Source organism: Haemaphysalis longicornis, unplaced genomic scaffold (assembly GCF_048455015.1).
Source record: "Haemaphysalis longicornis isolate Haplotype H1 unplaced genomic scaffold, Haemaphysalis longicornis Haplotype H1 scaffold_1, whole genome shotgun sequence".
NCBI classification, from domain to species: Eukaryota; Metazoa; Arthropoda; class Arachnida; order Ixodida; family Ixodidae; genus Haemaphysalis; species Haemaphysalis longicornis.
The window spans coordinates 384,326,698-384,347,327 of NW_027526203.1; the positions used below are offsets into that span (position 1 = coordinate 384,326,698).

Genomic DNA, 20,630 nt, shown 5'->3' on the forward strand with positions numbered 1-20,630 from the left:
GCCAGTGAAGTAACAGGCGTTGCGACTGTTATGACCCTGTCGCAAAGGCGAAACCGTTAACCATGGTCATCATCACAGAATTAATAAACGCGCTGCTTTAAACCACGTTAACTACAGTGTATTTGGAGCACTAAGAGGATATGGTGGTCTAAAAAATAGTACGCAAGGCAGCTTATATCCCTTTTCCCCCCTCTACCGGGGCACACAAAAAGCGCTCGATAACCTATCCACACAGCACGTGACCGACACCGCTGAGGACCCATGCGCGGAGGGGAACTGTTGGATGCCGCGCGCAAAGTTAAATGGTGCCGATCAAGGCTAAGATACCGTGGAGTCTGCGAGCAAAGCAGCAAGGCTGCAAGGGCACAGCAATCGGCGGCGTGCCGCATCTATGCGCGGGCAAATTCAAATCCCGTGTAGGCCTCGTCCGACGACCGCCGAACAGCGCGGTAGTTGTCGATCAAGTGACGGCGCAGGGCGCGCATTATTGGCGCGACTGCGAGGTCGAGACTGCTTCATAGTGGAGACCCGTGACAACACCATTTATTGCGCGCCGGCGGAGACTTCCTGCATGCTTGCGGAACCGTCTGCGGCGGCGGCGGCCCGCAGCGATATCTGGTCGAGGAAGCGCGAGCGAGCAACTACTACCGGGGTGCCCCGGCGGCGGCGGCGCTATCGCGGCGGCGGCGGCCTTCTGAACACGCTCTGCCCGGGGCGGCGGATGCGCCAGACGCGTCTGGGCCACGTATTCTATTATCTCGCGCCAGCAGCTGCGTGAGCCTCGGGCCAGACGCGCCTTTCCTGCCAGCGACCCGGTGCAGTCCGACGGAACAAAGCAAAACATGTCTGCCGTCGTCGTAATAAGGACGCCTGTCAGAGAACCTGACGCGTTATTTGCGACGTCGCCGTCCGGCATTTCCGCTTCATTTCGCCGCTCCACAGGTGACGGAGCGCCGCCGGGAAGCGCCGACGGATGCGCGTCACCACGCGCGGCCACCACGCCCGACGGGCCAGACACGCCCGATAAGAAAGCAAGGGGCAAGGTCGCTCTACCCCGTCCGCTGGGGACGTCCCGGTGGCGGAGTAGCAGACGGCCAGTTGCTGCTGCACAGTCACTGCGCTCCCCTGCACGCTTCCCCGGCGCGCCGGAGGGTAAACACGCCCCGCCAGGTTCACCAGCCTCGCCTTTGACATAGTGAGCTCCGAAAGCAGCCTCGGTCCTCCCCGTGTCGGGGCTCGCAGCAAACCAAGCCCAACTGAGGCAGTCAGCAAGGCCTAGCAGTACTCCAGTTGCCGCCTCAAAACGAAACTGAGGACCTACCTGCAAGGGCAGTCCAAGAAAGCCAAGCCGCGCTTTGCTTCGAACAAAAGCCAATTCTGGCGCTGCAAAGTTGCTCGCCTGCGCAGAGGTGAATTCGCTGCGACAATTAATTTTTTTTCGGCGCTATCAGCTGCATGTGACTGCATGGTTTATGGACGCCAAATTTGATTAATCGAAGTTTTCTTCTCTCGAGCGGCACGAAAATAAGATTTGGAAAGCAATATCCCACAGCCGTGAGGGCTTCAGACCCCGGCACCTTATTGAACGTCCAGCTAAATTCAAAGGGTAACCTTCAAGTACTTTTTATGCTAGAAGTTGAGAACTCATCAGCATTTCTTATTCTTGTTTCCCAGGCGTGAAAGAACGGTCATGTCTGCGCGAAACCCGATATGACGAAGCAGTATGTATATATTGATTGATTGTAGGTTTAACGGGCCGACGCAACGCAGGCGATGAGGCGCGCCGTAGTGGAGGGCTCCGGATTAATTTTGACCACCTGGGGATCCTTAACGTGCGCCGAAATCTCGAACACACCAGCGAATGTATGTATGTGTGTATGTATGTATGTATGTATGTACATACATAATGAATCGGTCGCGGGTATAAATTGGTCGCAGTTAGCACAGCACCGGCATAATTGGAGATTAATGGGAGAGGCATTTGCCCTGCAGTGGGCGTAGATAGAATGGTGTATATATATATATATATATATATATATATATATATATATATATATATATATATAGGGAGCAGTTGAACTTTTGAAGATGGTAGAGAACACAATAAAAGAAAACTTTCAACAAGGTAAAAGCACGATTGTTGCCAACGTTTCAGCAAAGAGACTTGCTTTCGTCAGGGCCATATATATATATATATATATATATATATATATATATATATTTATATGTATATCATCATCAGCCTATCTACGCCCACTGCAGGGCAAAGGTCTCTCCCATTATTCTCCAATTACCTCCATCATGTGCCAACTGCGACCAATTTATCCCCGCAAACTTCTTGATCTCATCTGCGCATCAAACTTTCTGCCGCCCCCTGCCATGCTTGCCTTCTCTAGGGATCCACTCTGTTACCCTTAATGACCAGCGGTTATTTGCCTTCGGATTACATTCCCTGCCCACGTACATTTCTTCTTCTACTTCTACTTCTACTAATTTCTACTAATATGTCCTTAACACGTGTTTGTTCCCTGACCCACTCTGCTCTCTTCTTGTCCCTTAATGTTACACCTATCATTTTCTGCTCCATTGCACGCTGAGTCGTTCTCAATTTAAGCTGAACCCTCTTAGTGAGCCTCCAGGTTTCTGCCCCGTAGCGGGTGAGTACCGGTAAGATGCAGCTGTCATACACTTTCTTCTTCAGCGACAATGGTAGGCTGCTATTCATTATCTGAGAATGTCTGCCATATGCATCCCACCCCATTCTTACCCTTCTAATTATCTCTGCCTCATGATTGGGATTTGGGGTCACAACTTGGCCTAAGTAGATATATTCGCTTACCACTTCCACTGCCTCGCCACCTATCTCAAACCGCTGTGCTGTCCCGAGGTTATTGAACATTACTTCAGTTTTCTGCATATTAATTTTCAGGCCCACGGTTCTACTCTATCCAACGTTCTGAATACTTCTTGTAAAAATGCTGTGAATAACATTGGAGAGATTGTGTCTCCTTGTCTGACACCCTTCCTTATAGGTATTTTACTGCTGTCCTTATGGAGGATGATGGTAGCTGTGGACCCATTGTAGATATCGTCTAGTATTCTTACATAATGCTCATCTGCCCCCTGGTTCCGTAATGCCTGAATGACTGCTAGGGTTTCGACCGAGTCAAATGCTTTCTCATAATCTATGAAGGCTATATATAGGGGTTCAGTATACTCAGCGCACTTCTCTATCACCTGATTGATCGTGTGAATATGGTCCATTGTTGAATAACCTTTACGGAACCCTGCTTGTTCTTTAGGTTGACTGAAATCTAAGGTTGCAGAAATTCTGTTAGCGATTACCTTGGTAAGTACCTTGTAGACGACTGACAGTAAGCTGATCGGCCTGTAATTTTTCAAGTGCTTCATGTCACCTTTCTTATGGATTAGGATGATGTTCGCGTTCTTCCAAGATTCCGGTACACTTGCGGTCATTAGGCATTGCGTATACAGGTTTGCCAGTTTTTCAAGTACAATTTCTCCGCCATCCTTCAAGAGGTCTGCTGTTATCTGATCCTCACCAGGTGCTTTGCCCCCTTTCATTTCTTTCAAAGCCTTCCTTACTTCTTCGGTCGTTACTGGTGGGATGTCCATCTCCTCTGAACTACTGTCTCGTTCGGCATTATCCTGTATGTCCCGGCTACTGTACAGGTCCCTATAGAACTCCTCGGCCACTGTGACTATTTTATCCCTATTTGGGATGACATTGCCTTGCTTATCTTTAAGTGCATACATCTGATTTTTCCGCGCGCCAAGACACCTCTTCACTGCTTTCAGGCTACCTCCGTTCTTTACAGCGTATTCGATCCTCTCCATATTATACTTCCGTATGTCAGCTGTGTTACGCTTATTGATTACCTTCGAAAGCTCCACTAGTTCTATTCTGTCAGCTGCGGTAGAGATTGTCATGGTTTGCCGTTTCCTAATTAGATCTTTCGTCTCCTGTGAAAGTTTACCAGTATCCTGTCTAGCCATATATATATATATATATATATATATATATATATATATATATATATATATCACGTCCCTCAAATTCCCGGCGCTGAAAGTACGCCTTGTGCATGTCTCGGGAGATAAAATGACACGACGGGAGAACGCGAGCCGGGAATAACTGTTTCTGCTGCAACAATCTATCTCGGCCATTGTCTGTCGGCGGCGCCGTTTCTGGCACCGATAACAATGCCCTCCGCCCGTAGTCGCCCTGGCTACAGTTTAGCGACGCAACCTGAGCCCTCGACAACTCGAGTTGCCGGAGTTGCCGCAGACAATGGCGCGCCCACGCGGAAAGCCAGAACGGCTGCAGCAATCGGCAGTGGCGTGCGCTCGCGAATGACGGGAACGCGCGGAGTGGCTCTCGCTCTGGAGACTCCGGCTTCGTGTCGCCCATTCTGCACTGCCGAGACCCAACTTCACATGTACGCCATGCAGCGCGCTGCGTTAACTATTCTGAATAGTTAACGCAGCGCACTGCATGGCGTCGGAGACTAGTGAAAATGCTGATTAATAATTCACCAGCATTTTTACTAGTCTTCCACGACTTTTATCGACTGTCTTGATAGACCTGAGGCCGAGAAAACAATCCTGGCTCACGAATTACGACATACAGAATCACCAATATCCCCTGTAAGTGCTTACAGTCTCAAGCGGCCAGGCCTGCGGCGCTCAATGACCACTTGGTGGTCAGTCGATCACGTCATTGGCTTCTTTCCTGTACATTGGCCGATACTCCTCAAAGAAATAGTCAGATTTTGAGCACCCCTCAATAGAAGCGCGATATCTGCCGTTCCCAAATGCAGTTGATGTACCGGATTCAGCCAACACAATGGCCCATCTCTTATTGTGGTAACTGCAGGAATGGTACGGCCGGGGAATCGACACTTGCTTCCATTTCCTTTGGAGTGCAGTGCTCCTTCCCGAATTCGCCCATGCGTATATTTCGGCACTGTAGCATAGGTCGGCGGTACAAAAAGAACTCGCTCAAACTCAGACTCAAAAAGCTCGTCTATACTCAGAATCACTCGTACTAACTCACCACATACTGATTTGTAATCGTACTCACCTTTACTCAAACTCGCTAGCCCTCACGAGTACTAGTGCTGAATCTGTACTCAGTCGCGCTCATACGTAATCTGTGCTCAAACTGATTAGCCCTCACGAGTGCTCGTGCTCAATCTGTACTCACTCGTACTATCTATGTGGTGTGCAACAGCCGGGTCTCCGACGAAGGGAGAGGGGCCGCCAGCTCTGCTGTTTCTTCAGCCTTGCACCACTAGTGCAAGCTGCGCCAATTTTTTTATCATATTCAATTCGCGTCTTTTTTTACACCTGCCTTCTCTATTTGTCAATTTAGATACCCGGCGACAATCGCCGCAAAAATCTTCAAAAGAAACATCGAAACTACGGTCGAGCAAGAAATGTCGCGCGGGAAAAAAGAAGTCCTGATTAAACTGGCTGTTATTTGACACCCTGAAACAACTGGTGTGTTTCCCAAAGTTTCATGTTGAAATGAATATATTGCGCCAGCATGAATAGCATTTCCATGCCCTAGGGACGACATCAACGCCATGAGCGCCTAAATCTGCCCTTTCAGTTCGGTTTATCTTTCGGTGCTTACGAAACGCAGTTATAAAAGCCTTAGTGTCTGTTCCGACGTTTGCCTACGAGACGGCCATCGTTCGAGGCTACGTGGGTAGATTGGCGGCTACAGATCCAATGTACAGCATTATAAAACTCGGAGTGGGTGTTTAAAGCAAACGCGCCACCCCGCACAAAAATAAAAAGGAAAAATAACGCCTCGATTATACAGAATAACCAAAGCTCACGAAACCTGCACTGGGCACGATGATAAACTGGGTGCACGAATTTCGAAGTTTGGTTCGATTCTGTTCCATGCAGTACTCTCAACAGCGCTGCTCTTCAAGCAGTACTCCTAACTCTCAAAGCGTGCGCGCGTGTTTGCGTGCGGGTGCGTGCGTGCGTGTAACGTAACCCCCAATACACTGCATGTATTCTTGAATTCAATATTCACGTGCGCCGCATATTTGGACGAGGGACGGGGACAGTGAAAAGAAACCAAATGATGGTGCGCAAATCGTTTGCGCACCATCGTTTGGTTTGCCTTTTCACTGTCCCCGTCCCTCGTCCAAATATGCGGCGCACGTGAATATTGAATTCAAGAATATATTAACCAGCCCCTAAACAAGCCTTTGTTTACTGCATGTATTACCACAACTTCCATTATTGTTGTACTCTTCTATGTACAGGAGGAATCGGTAGTTTCCTAAAATATCTTGTTACACTAGTTACCGCCCGCTAGCCTACGGAAACAGCGCCATTTAAAGGCATACAAAGGAAGGGCATAGAGGATGTCATACTTCCTCTGTGCATCCAATTGTAGCGCTATTTATATTAGCTTACTCATCACGTCGTGGCAATGCGCCTACTTTATTGGTGTTTACGCTGTTTGAACACCATTGATTGTGCGTTTTACGCTGCGGTTTATTTATCCAATTGTTTGCCTTTAACTTCGGGTCGGCAGCTTGCCTTCTCGTATATAGATTGCCTGGCTGAACGAAGTCAATTTCCACCAGCGCTTGAGTTCATTAAAATCATGTTTAGGGACGCCCTAAGGTTTTTAATAAAAGCTGTTGCTCCCCTCACCTTACACTGCTCATGCTGCTCGCTGTATTCTCACAATAGAGGAGTGAAAGGGGGAATAAGGCTACAGGTTCCTAGGGGGTGCTTTAATTATTCACACGCATAATAAATAAGAGACGATATAGGCTTATTAAACGTGCAATGATCAACCATAACCGCAATCTGGCCTTCGGGTAGTTCTCTCCATAATGAACAAAATGCAAAGAGAAAAGAACTAAACACTGTGGGATATTTTCTTTACTGAAGTGCCTTACGTTAGTAGTTTTCAGTGAGTAATGCGGCTCTCAGAACAATGTCGTTAAAATCCCGCAAACGCGCATCGAGGTATCACAATGTGTAACTACGAATGCCAAAAAGCAGCCATACCATGCCTCATTTGCGCTCAAGAAATCAAAAGACAGGTAGGCAAATTTGTGTCGCCGCCTAGGACACGAAATCTCATGATCAAATGGGAATGCACCCTATAGGTCGGCAGAACAGAAAGAACTCAATCGCAATTTTTTTTACTTCGCGCTTTACTCACTCAAACTCTCACTCAAAAAGCTCGTCTGTACTCAAAATCACTCGTACTCACTCACCACATACTCATTTGTAATCGTACTCAGCTGTACTCAAACTCATTAGCACTCACAAGCAGTAGTACGGAATCTGTACTCATTTGTACTCATACTCAATCTGTACTCGTACTCAATCTGTACTCATTTTGACTCAATCTTCACTCATTTATTTCAATTCAAAAGTGTTTCTACTAATTTGTTCTCGCAATCAACGACTTGCATTCACACGCTAAACTAGGTCTGCTGACCTATCATTTGAACGGGGCAAGTCGAGTGAAGCCATGCCTGCCCTTGCTTTCGCGAAGGCAACCCCGTGGCGAGCGAGGGCCGAGAGCCGCGGAAGAGGGAATGGCAAGGACGGCAGTTTTCCCCCTTACCACCTCATTTTACCCTCCTGATGAGGGGTGCTGCGGCACCGCGAAATGCGTGAGACTCATGAACGCACGTCGTGATTCGAGTGCGTGATCAAACTCACTAGTTTGTACTCGCGAGTACTGCACTCATGACTCATGGGTACTGTACTCGTGAGTACTACTCGCGAGTGCATGTAATCGCGAGTACAGTACTCACGAGCACTACTTGCGAGTATAGGTACTCCCGTCTGAACTCACTCGTCATCGTACTCCCATTTTCCGTCTGGGCCTGTATTCACTCCTTATGCCACTCATTTTTTTTTGCCTGGGTCTGTACTCACTCATCATCGTACTCACTCGTAGTTTGAGTACAGATTAGTACAAATGACCGGTATTGCCAAGATCGTGGGCTCGGGTCCCACCCAAGAAGCATGCTATTACCACTACCTTTCTTTCAAACATTTCAAAAAGTATACCTGTTTCAAGAAGGCCAAATGACGAACCACCTTTTCCATTTTAAGTAAGGCAGAGGGGAATAGCTAGGCTTCGTTTACCGCGATTAGCGATGCTAAAATTTTAAATTTATGATGCCTAACCTATTCCGTATATATATATATATATATATATATATATATATATATATATATATATATATATATATATATATATATATATATATTGGTCGAGTATCGTGTTCAATGGGCCAGTTCAGCGTATAGCATAGTGAGGGAGACGATAGCGTTTGTCCAGTTTCTTAGATTAATACCCAACAGTTTCGAAAGGAGGACCTTTCTTCTTCGGGGGTTGTCTCCCTCACTATTATATATATATATATATATATATATATATATATATATATATATATATATATATATATATATATATATATATATATATATAGTGATGTTTGGTGATGGGATACGAAGCATAATATACGGCGCCGTCGCGCAAACAGTATTCGCCGTGGTTTGCTCGTAGTTCCGTGGTTCCCCATATTAACGTGCAATATCATAGCTTAGAGTAGAAAATGTGTAATAAGAACACTTTTAGCCTGTTTGTCAACGTGCGTATTCTGAGTCATACTTTCTTGCAATCATACTCCTTACAGCTTTTGTTTTGGCACGCTCAGGCTTAGTTCTCTGGAAAGTGATACCGATATTTCTTTAAGCACATGTTTTTAATGGCTACAATGCTATGTATTTGGTTTGCAACATATTTACGTTCAGCAAAATACATAAGTGCTTCAGACGGGTATTGACAGTTGAATAAGCGAAGAAGCAGTAAAAAAATGCCGTATGCATATAGGAGGAATCAGGAAGTTCGTACAGCGCGTTTATTTATTTAATAAACATCGGCACCATTATGGAGCCCTGAGGTACACCCTTCTGCACTGCCAACATTATTTACGACGCTTGGCGCGCAAATATGTACTGGTTAGTTAGGTAAGTTCTGCAGCGTTTCCTCGATCTCTGCCACGTTACATGCACCAATGTCGTTTGTTTTACATCTGTTTATCAGTTTCGAAAGCTCGGCTAATTCAATCCGATCCGCCGTATACTTGACACTCTCATGTTCTTACGTTTGGCAACGAGTGCTTTCGTTATCTTAGATTTCCAGTTTGTTCCCTACACGCTGTTTCCCCCACTGCTGCTGCTGATTCACTGAGTGCCGATGTTAGGTTGTCATTTAGCCTGCCCGATGGGGAGATGAAATAGAGAAATTCGAGGGTAATCTGTGGACTCAAGCAGCGCAGGACAGGAGCGGTTGGGGGTCAATGGGAGAGGCCTTCGTCTTTCAGTGGACCTGAGTAGGCTGATGATGATCATGATGATGATGATGACGATTAGTTAGGTAAGTTTAGACTTGTTGGAGAGCCATTCCGCCAACACCACAGTTTTACAGTTTAGTCAACACCACACAAAACGGAATGCTCTTCGCAGATCAACAAATAGCCCGAAATTGTATATCTCCTCAAAGTTGCATGTAATGTCGTGTTTTATACCTAATAAAGCTTAATCCATGGATTTGGTTCTCTGTAAACCATACTGTATATCACTTATTATGGCATAATTCTTGAAAAAGAACTTCTACTCTGATGTTTACAGCCCCCTCGAATACATTCGACAACACAGGTGGGATAGAAAACTGTTGGTAGTTAGATTCCGTTACATCGTTCTTATGAACCGAGGATATTCGGACTATTTTAAAACGGTCTGGGAAAATTCCGGAAGCGGACGTTACATTTTTAATGAGTCAAAATAGGGGGTCTAATGTCCGACGCTTATATAATCGGGATTGCTTTTATCTTACGAAAACCAGGGGGTGACGTTCTGAATATTCATAATTCGATTTCAGATGGTGCGACAGGTGTCACTACCGCTGAATTTGGTAAAGTGAAGCCACTGTTGAAGTAGATCTCTTGTTTCGCCGTAACTAGCCAAATTCATTAAATGTGTGCGCATGACTGTAGTCACGTGGGCGGCTCTGGGTTAAGTATAGGGCAGTAGTGTTTCTTAGCAGTTAGACTCTTAACCTCACTCCCCAGTTTTCTGAAGTCATTTCTAACCCTGGGAAACAATTTTTCATAACATATATTTCTCCTTTTATATCTCAGCGTTGAGCTGATTTCTAGATTTAATGGCGATAACAACAGCCTGGTTTCGTAGAGGTAGCAATTCTTTTCAACACCGGTGGAAGGTAATTTAAGCCTGAAAACATAATATTACGTTACTCTTCTTTTAATAAAAGCGCCCTGATCCATAGCGATAACAACAGCCTGTTTTCGTAGAGGTAGCGATTCTTTGCAACACCGGCGGAAGGTAATTTGAAGCCTAAATATTATACAGTACCGGGGCCACAGAACTCCACTGTTTTAAATGCGAGCCTGGACGTGCGAGCTGAATTCGAGCTCATAAAAACGATGCCGAAAATGCAGAGGCCACCAGTATCGCAGCCTTCACATGCCTTTGTAAAGAGTCTGATTTTGTAACTTGTTCTGTACTCACACTGCACTCGCCTGGGACACCATCGCGTAGTTATCTGTATACGTTTAAGGACACATTTCATAAGGCATTAGAGCTCTTAGTGTTCGGGGTTTTATTCTTCGTAAATTACGAACGAGTGCCATTTTTTATGCTGCGAACTAGGGGGAAGCGGCTTTCAAAAATATCATTCAGAAATTGGTGTATTTTCTGTACCCCGAAAATTAGTACGCAGCAATGTATATACCTTTTCAGGCGGAAAAAATTAAGTGCGCGAAATAACTGGTAAGCGCGCGAAAACTACGTTGCCGAACACGCAAAATCTGCTTTGAACGGGACACTTCATGCCACGACAGAGAGCAGCTTCACCTTGCAAACACGAATAAGGTCAGCGTGACATGCGATGGTAAGCTTCGGCGAGGATACCTAGAAGTTTACTCACATGAATGAGTAATGTTTTGGAAATTACCGTCGGGCATGGGAAGGCAAAATCAGCTTCCCACGAAGTTTACGTGTACCGCCGCCGAAGCCAGCCGAATTTGTAATGACAAAAAGTGGTAGCCCCGGCAACATTTCGGCGCTCGATGAGGAGTTACTGGTAAACCTCGTGCCTAACGCACTTTCACTCTAGTGGAAGAATTTCCTTTCAGAGTACACCCCACCTCCACACCATAACTTTTTGTCAATACAAAACTGTTAGGAGAGAAACGGAGCTTAACAAGATGTTTATAAGCGTCGTTCGCGCGGGGAAAAAAAAAAGACATCGGGTGCTATCGGGTTTTCCGCGAAAACAAAAGTAACACTATAAATGTATACAAACCTTCGACTTTCGCATAGAGTTTGTACTTTGTTTTTGTTCAACTCGACTCTTGGACATTGCGCCCAAAAACCCTGTACCCTTTAGAAACCTGGAGGTCTTTGCCAAATATGCTTCACATGTAAAGAAACTATCGCGAACTGTTTACGGTTGGCATGGCAGGGAAACGAAGTATACCGGTACAACGAGGATTGTCTTCTTGAACTGTGTGTGTGTGGGGGGGGGGGGGACAGCACATTGGCTGCTTTAATTAAGCCTTTCGGTGCTTTCACGATATTGCGGCTACCCGTGGAGTCACACTGAGGCAAAAGTTAAAAGTTAAAGTCACGGCGTGAAAATCTGAGGAGTCATGCATTCTCCTCTGATTAACGCGCAGAAAGAGAGACATTACGGTTCAAGAGCCTCGTAAAAAAGTACCTCGTCAGAGAGACACGAGGGGAAGTGCAGGACGACGACACTGACATATGTCAGCTCGAAAAGACAAACGTGCGCTGTAGTAAAGCAGCAGGTGGTAACTTTCGCGGCCCAAAGAAATTAATCACACTGAAACTCTTGTTACTCCCTTTTTTTTCTCCCTCCATCCGCAGGCAACAACCTCCTGAATGCAATTCCCCCGATTTAGAGCTGGTGCTTTCCGGCGTTTATTTTCGGGGAAAGAAAATCACGGTGTCAGTTGCTGTTGTATAGATTTTCTAAAAATCGGCGTTTCCCGGTGATTCTCCGCAGAACACTTCGTGCAACAACAACAACAACAACAACAACAGCAATAATAATAATAATAATAATAATAATAATAATAATAATAATGTTTACTAAAGTGCCAAGGAACAACTGAAGCCTTCCTGCTCTAAGAGTAAAAAAAGGGCAGCACTGAGATACATTAGCAGCTGCCAAATAAAGTCAGTAAGAAAGGCCAGTGAGTAAAAAACAATGAAAACTACAAACTACAAACAAAGATTAAAAATAAAATAATGTCATCCAACCAACATTACACAATTAATACAGACTAAAGTCAGGTCCATTGCAAAAAGAGGCTTTACAATAAACATAGACGCAGGGCAAAGTGGGAAAAAGAATGCCTTACGAGAACGGGGTGACATGAAGCTTCAATTACACGTAAGAGCATGAAAAAAATGCGGAAAATTATGAATAATAATGACCGCAAATGAAAAATTCTACCAGAATGTGTAACTGTGGACTGCCCGGACACCTTAAAAATGCGCGACGTAAGGCGAGTAGCGCACAAGAGTGTTTCATAAGTACATAGAACAATTGCAGCCGCAGGATCAAGATCATTTCCGATTAAGTAAGAACAAGCTCCGTGAAAGCAATGCACACTGGGGACGATAAGGGAAGAAAAAGAGCCCTGCCAAAATGAAATTGAAATTAGTGCGCCGCAGCTAACAACCCGGCCGAATACTCCCGAAGGGGACGGTGAAAAATATCAAGTTTCTCGGAGTGAAAGTTGTATAGATGCTGCAGTCCTTGAAGACGAGAACGTGTGCTGAGCGCTCCCGCTGTGTCTCTAGGACATGTCTAGGACATGTTTCGACCACTCTAGCTGCGTTTACGCGACTTTATTGTGTAGAAAAATCAATTCGGAAATGCTATACTCCTCTCAGAATCCACCTTGCCAATTTCATTTGATGTTTCGTATGACGTCAAAACAAGATGGCTTAGCTTGACTGCGCTACTGCACGGCTCGCCGACCCTCCGACAGAATCAGTCGGCCCAGCGTTTAGTCGGCCGGCGGCCGGCGGGTCGTCGCAATTCGTTCGCTCAGTTGAAACTAAGCCACGGAACGTTTGTGCCAAGAAGACTGTGCCTTTAGTTTGTTAGTTCGTAACATGTATCAAGCTCTAAGTACAAGTCGCCCCACACAAGCGTACCCTAGTAGGGAAATCTAAGGCCAATTGAAGGCGGGAGAAGAGTCAGCGAAGTTAATATAGGTCACGCGTACGGATTCTTGGGCAAGTTGGTGTAGCGCTGTGTTGTGTGTCCTCTTTCTTGTCCTCGTTCTTTGCGCTATGAATTCGTCAAAATCGCCACACCAACTTGCCCAAGAATTAGCGCTGTGTTGTGTGTCCTCTTTCTTGTCCTCGCTCTTTGCGCTATGAATTCGTCAAAATGGCCACATCAACTTGCCCAAGAATAGCGCTGTGTTGTCTGTCCTCTTTCTTGTCCTCGTTCTTTGCGCTATGAATTCGTCAATACAGGTACTCAGGAATTAAAATCAACCGAAACTTTTATCGTACAGCGTGAAAGCAGGGTGCGAGAAGCACTTTTTGCGCTGGGTGAACTAGCACAGCGATCAGCGGCACGACCAACGCTTTTCCGTCTAAGGAATGAAGTCGCTTGACATGAGATATTGTGCGAATTTGGGGGACGCTTACTGCGCGAGCGATATACAAGAAATAGTCATCTAAGCTGTTTGGAATTCTGAAACAATATAAACTGTAAACTGGCTATACATCAGTATATGCGATACATTTCTGCCCCTGCCAGTGCTGGCTTATGGCCGAGTGGTCTGGAGCAGTAGGTACTTTGTTTGCAAGTCGCAAACTCGAATCTACGATTGTGAGCGTTTTTTTTTTTTTCGTTTTTTTAAGTTGATTCATTTGTTTTTGGGCAATGTTTTCTGTACCGAATTCCCCCTATTCGCCCCGTAACGCTCATTGCTCCACGAGCGAGTTCGCAGAACGCGTGCAGACTGACACTGACGCGCTGGCGAGTTCTCGTCGGCGTGGTGTTGCCATAAGCACCGACTGCTTGCGGGCACAATCCCGAAAATGATTATATATCTTGCTCCAGGGCGACGCAGTCATCAATATACTCAATGCGTCTCACGTCACGACGCACGAAAATACGAGAGGGCAGGCGATGGGGGCATGCGGGGAAAGGTAAAGTTGTGGAGCGAGGCGTCGCATTGCTGCAGTGAATGAACGTGGATATCATTTTGTGCATACACATTCACAGATGCTGAAATCTATGAGAGCTTCAAATAGGAAGATTGGGCTTCGGCATCCGGTTCTACACTGGGGACCGCTTTTCCGTTGAAACGAAACGCCGCACCAACTACCGCGAACGACGTCACAATGGTTTGCGATGCCTTTAATCCTATCTCAGCCTTCGAAATTTAAATTATCGCCCATTTCCCGGTACATACAGACTTTTTCTCCATCCCTACACCGGTTGTACAAGTTAAACGTATTAACAAAGCAACCGATTTAAATCTAGCCCTGCACACTTGACAGGGCTAGACACACTTCCCTCGCCAGAAATTGGGCGAGAATGGGCATAAGAAACGGAGACAACAGCCTACGCGCCCTACACTTTAATGCGGTAAAGAAATTAGACAATGCGTACAACTCACTTCTGTAACTCTTAAACACAAACTGTGCAAAAGGGAGAAATATTAAAAAAGAAGACGAGGTTATAAAACTGCGCCTAACTTTGTAAAGTGTAGAAAGATGTTACGTAATTATCGAAACAGCTTTTGACTGGCGTTTGCACACACACTGCAAGCACACAACCGTCCGCTTTTCATGCCTTGTAGCGGGGCTCAGCTTTGGCATTCCAATTTTGATTTCTCAACAGATCGGACCATTATCACCAGACGAAGTGTATTCTGCACCAGAAATACGGCCCTTCCTAAACAAAGCGCACCCTGCCCATGGCGCGTCACCTCAGTGACTGATAATGCCGAGTGACAGCGTTTTTAGGCGAATCCATCAGACCGGGCACATTTACGTTAAGAAATCCTGCCTTAATGCAATAACTTCTTAGGTGCTAGTTTCTCTGTCATTAATTACAGGAGAAGCTATCATATTACCAATGGTGTCTTCGCCGACTTTGCAATTTTCGTATGGTGTATAGCACTGCGCTTGGGTTGAAGCAGAAAAGCATAAACTATGGCTGCGGTGTAGACTATGTCGATATTTCAGGAACCGAAATTATGCACTTTAACACCGAACCAAAATTTATTCGGGTTGCTAGTGTAGTCCAACTCAACCGACCACGTCATCGTTCCCTTGCCAGTGTGATCAATTTTCTACCAAATATCTCGAGCTTGCCAAAGCCATATTTCAGAGACGCACAACGTGAGGCCGCACAAGGACTTCACGCGAGAGCGCCACTGCGCGGTCGCCCATGAGCTGGAAGGAGACGTCTCTGCGACCTGCTTCCCAAAGAGGTCTTGGGAGGGCATGGAAATGCGGGCACATCCGTATCATTAATTATGCGCCGTGTAGCGAGAAATGAACATACATACCGATTACTGGATTTCCCAAAAAAGCAATCGTATGGATAATGGGCTACGCTTGTCGCATTATACCCACTGACGTTTAAACTCACGATCATAAACAACGCTGTTCATCAGAAACGTTCCTTCGAACTAAGTTGTGCTGCACAGGTTGTCGCGAGTAAATTAGGTTTAGCCTCGTGCAAGGAGAAGCGTTCCGCCCATTTCGGGAGTCAAGTGAATAAAGCAGCGACAGATGATGTATGAAGAAGTAAAATTACTCGAACGCAATATCTATCACGCAGAAAGTGCTGCGAAATGCTACGCGAAGCAAAACGAACCCGGGGCGTATACCAGCAGAACCCGACTTTGAACTAATGTAGTGAGGTGGCTGGTAACCGCAGCACTGTACACAGCACACGAAAGCGGAGGCCCCGGCGCAGAGGAGAATCGAGCGAAAGAGGAAGAGGTCATCAGACCAAAAGTATTCGGCGAAGAACGAAGGCAAGCAGAGGAAGCGACCTCATCAGGGGGACTCCATTGACCGGCGAGGCAGCCAAACGCCGCACTGGAACGGCGCGCGGTAATTAATGTTGCCCGGCGTCTCCCCGACGGATCAATTGCGCACGTACGCCAGACAGGCAGCGTCTCGCCACTCGCGACGAAAACGGCACAGACAAAGTCGTGCCAGGCAGAAACTTTGTGCGCAATATCGACGCAGTCTGCGTCCTCGACGAAGCCCCGACAGAATCCCGTCCGGCCAGAGAGAAGAGAACGTTCGCAATACGAATGGCGAGTCGAAAAGTTGACAGGAGCCTGATTCGTATCCGGGGCTAGGTGGCTTGAAGAATTTGCCGCAGCTCTGGTTCCTGAAGCTCAAAAATATCGAGCTTCGCCACAAACTTCCAGAATTCTGAAGGTCTTCCCATCAGCTGAATTATCTCTACCGTCAAATATGCGTTCCGGAATATATGACAGTTGAGCAGGCAGCAGCAACGGCATTGTATACCCTCGTGAGCAAATGATGGGCGGCATTCTAATTCTATTCCGGCACAAACATTGAACTTCGCCAGTTGGTAAAGGTGTTCCGAAAGGATCAGAGGGGACGTGTAGCGTACATCGGGTTATACAGGAAACGTCTAACAACCTGAACGGAAAGAGGCGTAATCTCGGTCATTTACACTGATGCGTTCTGTGTTCTACGCTGGCAGCCCAAATGGGGACATAAGCGGATCCCTGAACGCCCGACTCGGTCCATGCTCTCCCTCTTTCATCCCAGAGAGTCAATACATTCGTGCAAAATGAACGGCACAATTAAATGTGCTGTTTAATGATTCGGTGGAATGCCTGTACCGTGAGGCAGGCTGCATAGTGGACGCGTCTAAGGCTGAACCGAGCCAACTGGGATTCTTCAAGGTGCGCACAGATCTCGCACACACGTTTTTCAACCTTCACCTAGCTACTGTGGCCTGGAATCGAGTCCGCGACATCAAGCTCGGCAGCGGAAAGTCTTTGCCACTGAGCCATCGCGCTGGATAGAGAATATACCTCTAAGGAGAAACTTGGAATACGAACACCTTCCTGGCTAGGAACATGCGTCAGCACAGGTCGCGACGCTCTTTCCGCTATTCGCCTTCAGTCGCACCCATTTCGTCTATACCCTTCGTCTTGTATCGATCAATGGGCACTCCCGAATGGGGAAAAAGGTTGCATCCCTCCGAGAATCGCTCAGAAGATGCTGGGCATATGTTGCCTGAATCTCTTATGCAGTCAGGAGAAGTCGCTAATTTGTCTACTTCAAAGCAAGTTAGTCCATAGGATATGATTAATAGTAATTCGTTTCTGCGCAGCTCCAAAGCACCAGAACTCTGCACAAGCAGGTCCAAGGGGCGTCGGTTATAGAAGAAAACAGCGTTTGCAAGCTGCGACTAAAAGTATTTTTCACCTTACTGAAAGTTTGAAGGAACAGAGATTATTCCTGGCAGCAAAAGCTGCAGAAGAATGATTAGCTGCCCTCCGTAACCGCATGCGGCAGTATACCCTTTTTACAGCAGCAAGGGTTCAGACGACTGCAGCACCATTTCTGAGGAGGAGGTTACCGGAAGCTAAACTCCTGCCGGTTAGTACAGATAGCTTCTCGGGTCTTGCTTTCTGCGCCTTCCAGTAGCAAGCTTCTCCCTCTATGATGTGACGGTTGCTCAAGCTTTAAAACTGGCGCCAAATAACTACCCATAGTTCCACGCGATGAGTGCGTGACTTGCTCAAGAGGCATCTGTCTCTCGCGACGCAGTTTCTATCGCCGAGCTTGACGAAGCGGTCAGAAGGCAGCAGCGGCAGCGAACTGAGCGTGGTCTTCTTTTAAGCGAATGTCGCATGTATTTTTAATGAACATATTTCTTCTCACCTCTGTAATGTTATGTGTAATGTGCCCAACGTTTCGTTTGCGTTGAAACATATTGGCACGTATAAATGTCCTAACCGGTGTTAGCAGGAGAAAAATTTGTTAGGTCGATATCTATTTCTTGTTCGAAACCATGCACTGTAGTTACTGATGTTTTCGTCTCTCTTTTTTTGCGGCTATGTATGCTGTGCACATGCAGTTGAAATCGGTTTCGCAAAAGCGACGCCAAAAACCCTTCAGGAGCTCGAAAATACCCGCTTCCTAGCGCGCACACACACAAAGACTGGTGCAGACTATCAGGTCCCCGCAGCTTACTGGGAAACGAGAACTTACCCACTTAGCCAGCCAGGTAAGATAGAAGAAGCGGCGGGTGAAGGTCTTCAGCGGACGTAAAGCAATTTCGGCGCGAAAGGCCGGAAATGCCCGAGCTGGGAAACAAGGAAGCGGCGGCGGCGACGCGCCGCCCAAGAGCGGAGGGTCGGTGACCAGCGGTCCACACACAGCGTAGCGAAGCACCCAGCGTCTGGGAGGCCCAGGAAACGGCGGCGGCGAATGGCCGCTCATCACGTCATACCTGCTCTAGGGAGAAGTCGCGCCGGAGGGAGCTCGCCGGCGGCTCCAAGAGCGAGCGTGCGCCGTCTGCAGCAGCCTCCATGCATTAAAGATGTGTGTACCGGCAGAAACCAATAACGAGCCGCCGGAGAAAGGGAAAGAAGAATCGTCGGCCGCATGCAAATACGCGGCGCACCGGAGGCCACAGAGGGCGCGTGCTGGCGCCGCTCCACGAGCCGTTGCAACATAAATTAGCTGATGCAGAGCCCTTATCGGCCGGCTAAACATGCGCGGACGACAACAAAAAACACGAGAAGGAAACGCGGACAACCTGGCAGACGGAGGTCTGTGCCGCCGCCCACGGTTCGCGACCAAGGTCATCACGGCTGAGCGCAGACAGCGTTTTACCAGTTTCAGGAACCAGCCGGACACGTTGCGTCACTAATCTCAGGGCCAAGATAAGCGCGGCAGGCTCTTTTAGGCCAAACTGGCTCACCGCGGCCGCCCTAAGCTGCTGCCAAGTTCTCCGCCGCGGCCACACGGCGAGGAGGCCCGATGCTCAGAGGCACGGCAACGGGGCATTACGTTCCGTTTCCTTGGCACACTGGCAGAGCAGCGAAGGACGAGTGTGGTTGTGTCCCACGGACAAGGCTTCCTGACCGACTTTGCAGTGCCGTGATGTGCCCAGCACTCTCGCTCACGGCACGTGCAAATGACGGCAAGAAATACTGGCGCTCCTGCGAAGCTGCTGGCGACGACTTCTTCGCTGAGGCGGTTTCTCCGGAATCGCGTCCATCAGACCAAGGCGCTCGCGCCAGACGTTGCCAAAGAAACTGCCGGCCGTGCATAAGAGCAGCAGTCAAGGATACCTTGACAATGCAGCTGGATAAACGCATCGCACTGAAGGACTGGCCAGCTGGAAGTACCAGGCCGAAATATAACCGCGAAGGACGGGGACTTCTGCCCAGAGCGTCTATTCCCGCACATTTGAAAATAGTTTATTAAACTACCAAAACAAGCTCGTCGAAGGAAACCACACGGCTGGCTTAGCCTCCGACACGAAAATTCCAGGTTGCGACCCAGTAAGCGGCCGATCCAAGCACAAAGCATATCCGTGTTGAGCGCCCCTCGCCGCGTCTAGGCGCGACCCAGACGTCACCGAGAAGTCTGGACGCGTCCGCTTTTGCTGGTATTTGCGGATTATACTGCGCGCCCTCAGGCGGCAGCGAGCCGCACGTTCAGCAGGAGTGGCAAACAGAAGAAAGGAAAGCCCGCAGGGTTTACTCGGGCGCGCAGACTGCGGCTGGCGCCTCGTCAGGGCCGGGCGGCTGCAGCGCTGGGAAGCGTCGGCGCAGGAGCCACGCATCTCGCTTGGCAGGCGGCCAGTGCGCGGCAAACAAACGTCATGGCTCAAGAGCGGCGCAAAAGTGCATGGTCAGACCAGGAAGCGAAGGTTGGTGCAGAGGCCATATGGGCGACGCCAAAGCACGTCTGCATGCACGTGCGCCGGCCCTGTTTACCCGAGAACGAGGAAGCTGGCGCTTCCGCGTTCGAAGAGGGAAGCACCTGCCACCAGGCGTATCCGTTTCCTCCGATCAGCGCGGCCGCCATCCGTCCCCTCGTCGGCGCTCATTGCGGCGCGCGCGACAACAAAGGCCACTCGGTCGGCGCCGCGGCCTGCAACGGATTCGCCAGACAGTCGATCGATCGAATCGCGCGTAAAAAAAGGACGGCCCGTCTAGCCGAGGGGAGAGGGAGCCCGTCGCGTCCAAGATGGAATCCCGGAGTGCCCTTCGCGCCCGAGGCTGACGCCGCGTGGGCCTCGGGCCAGCAGAGAAGCCCCCGCCCGTTCACTCCCGCCCTGCACGGGGGCTGGGCGGCCTCCTGAGCGCTTGCTTGCTCGTCCTCGGTGTCACCACGCTGTTCGGGCTTGTAATGAAATTTATCAGAACAGTGGCACTGAAGCCTTGCAAGAAACTGACGGCGATTAAAGGGCCCCTGCGGCACTTCTTTGCGAGATATGAAAT

At 48.0% G+C, this 20,630-nt stretch overlaps 1 protein-coding gene across 3 annotated transcripts in view; it reads right to left on the reverse strand.

Annotated features, from left to right (window-relative positions):
- LOC144155223 (uncharacterized) overlaps nt 1–20,630 on the reverse strand; it is a 93,587-nt gene that overhangs the window by 27,032 nt on the left and 45,925 nt on the right. Inside the window, exon 1 of one of the 3 annotated variants that reach the window (XM_077686546.1) lies at nt 18,626–18,725. The exons of 1 other annotated variant lie outside the window; for it this stretch is intronic. In XM_077686546.1, coding sequence (XP_077542672.1) covers nt 18,626–18,710 — 85 coding nt within the window. In that variant the 5' untranslated portion in view covers nt 18,711–18,725. Of the gene's footprint in view, nt 1–18,384; nt 18,601–18,625; nt 18,726–20,630 lie in introns of those variants that run through there. One more of the 3 variants, XM_077686548.1, reaches the window with a different exon arrangement.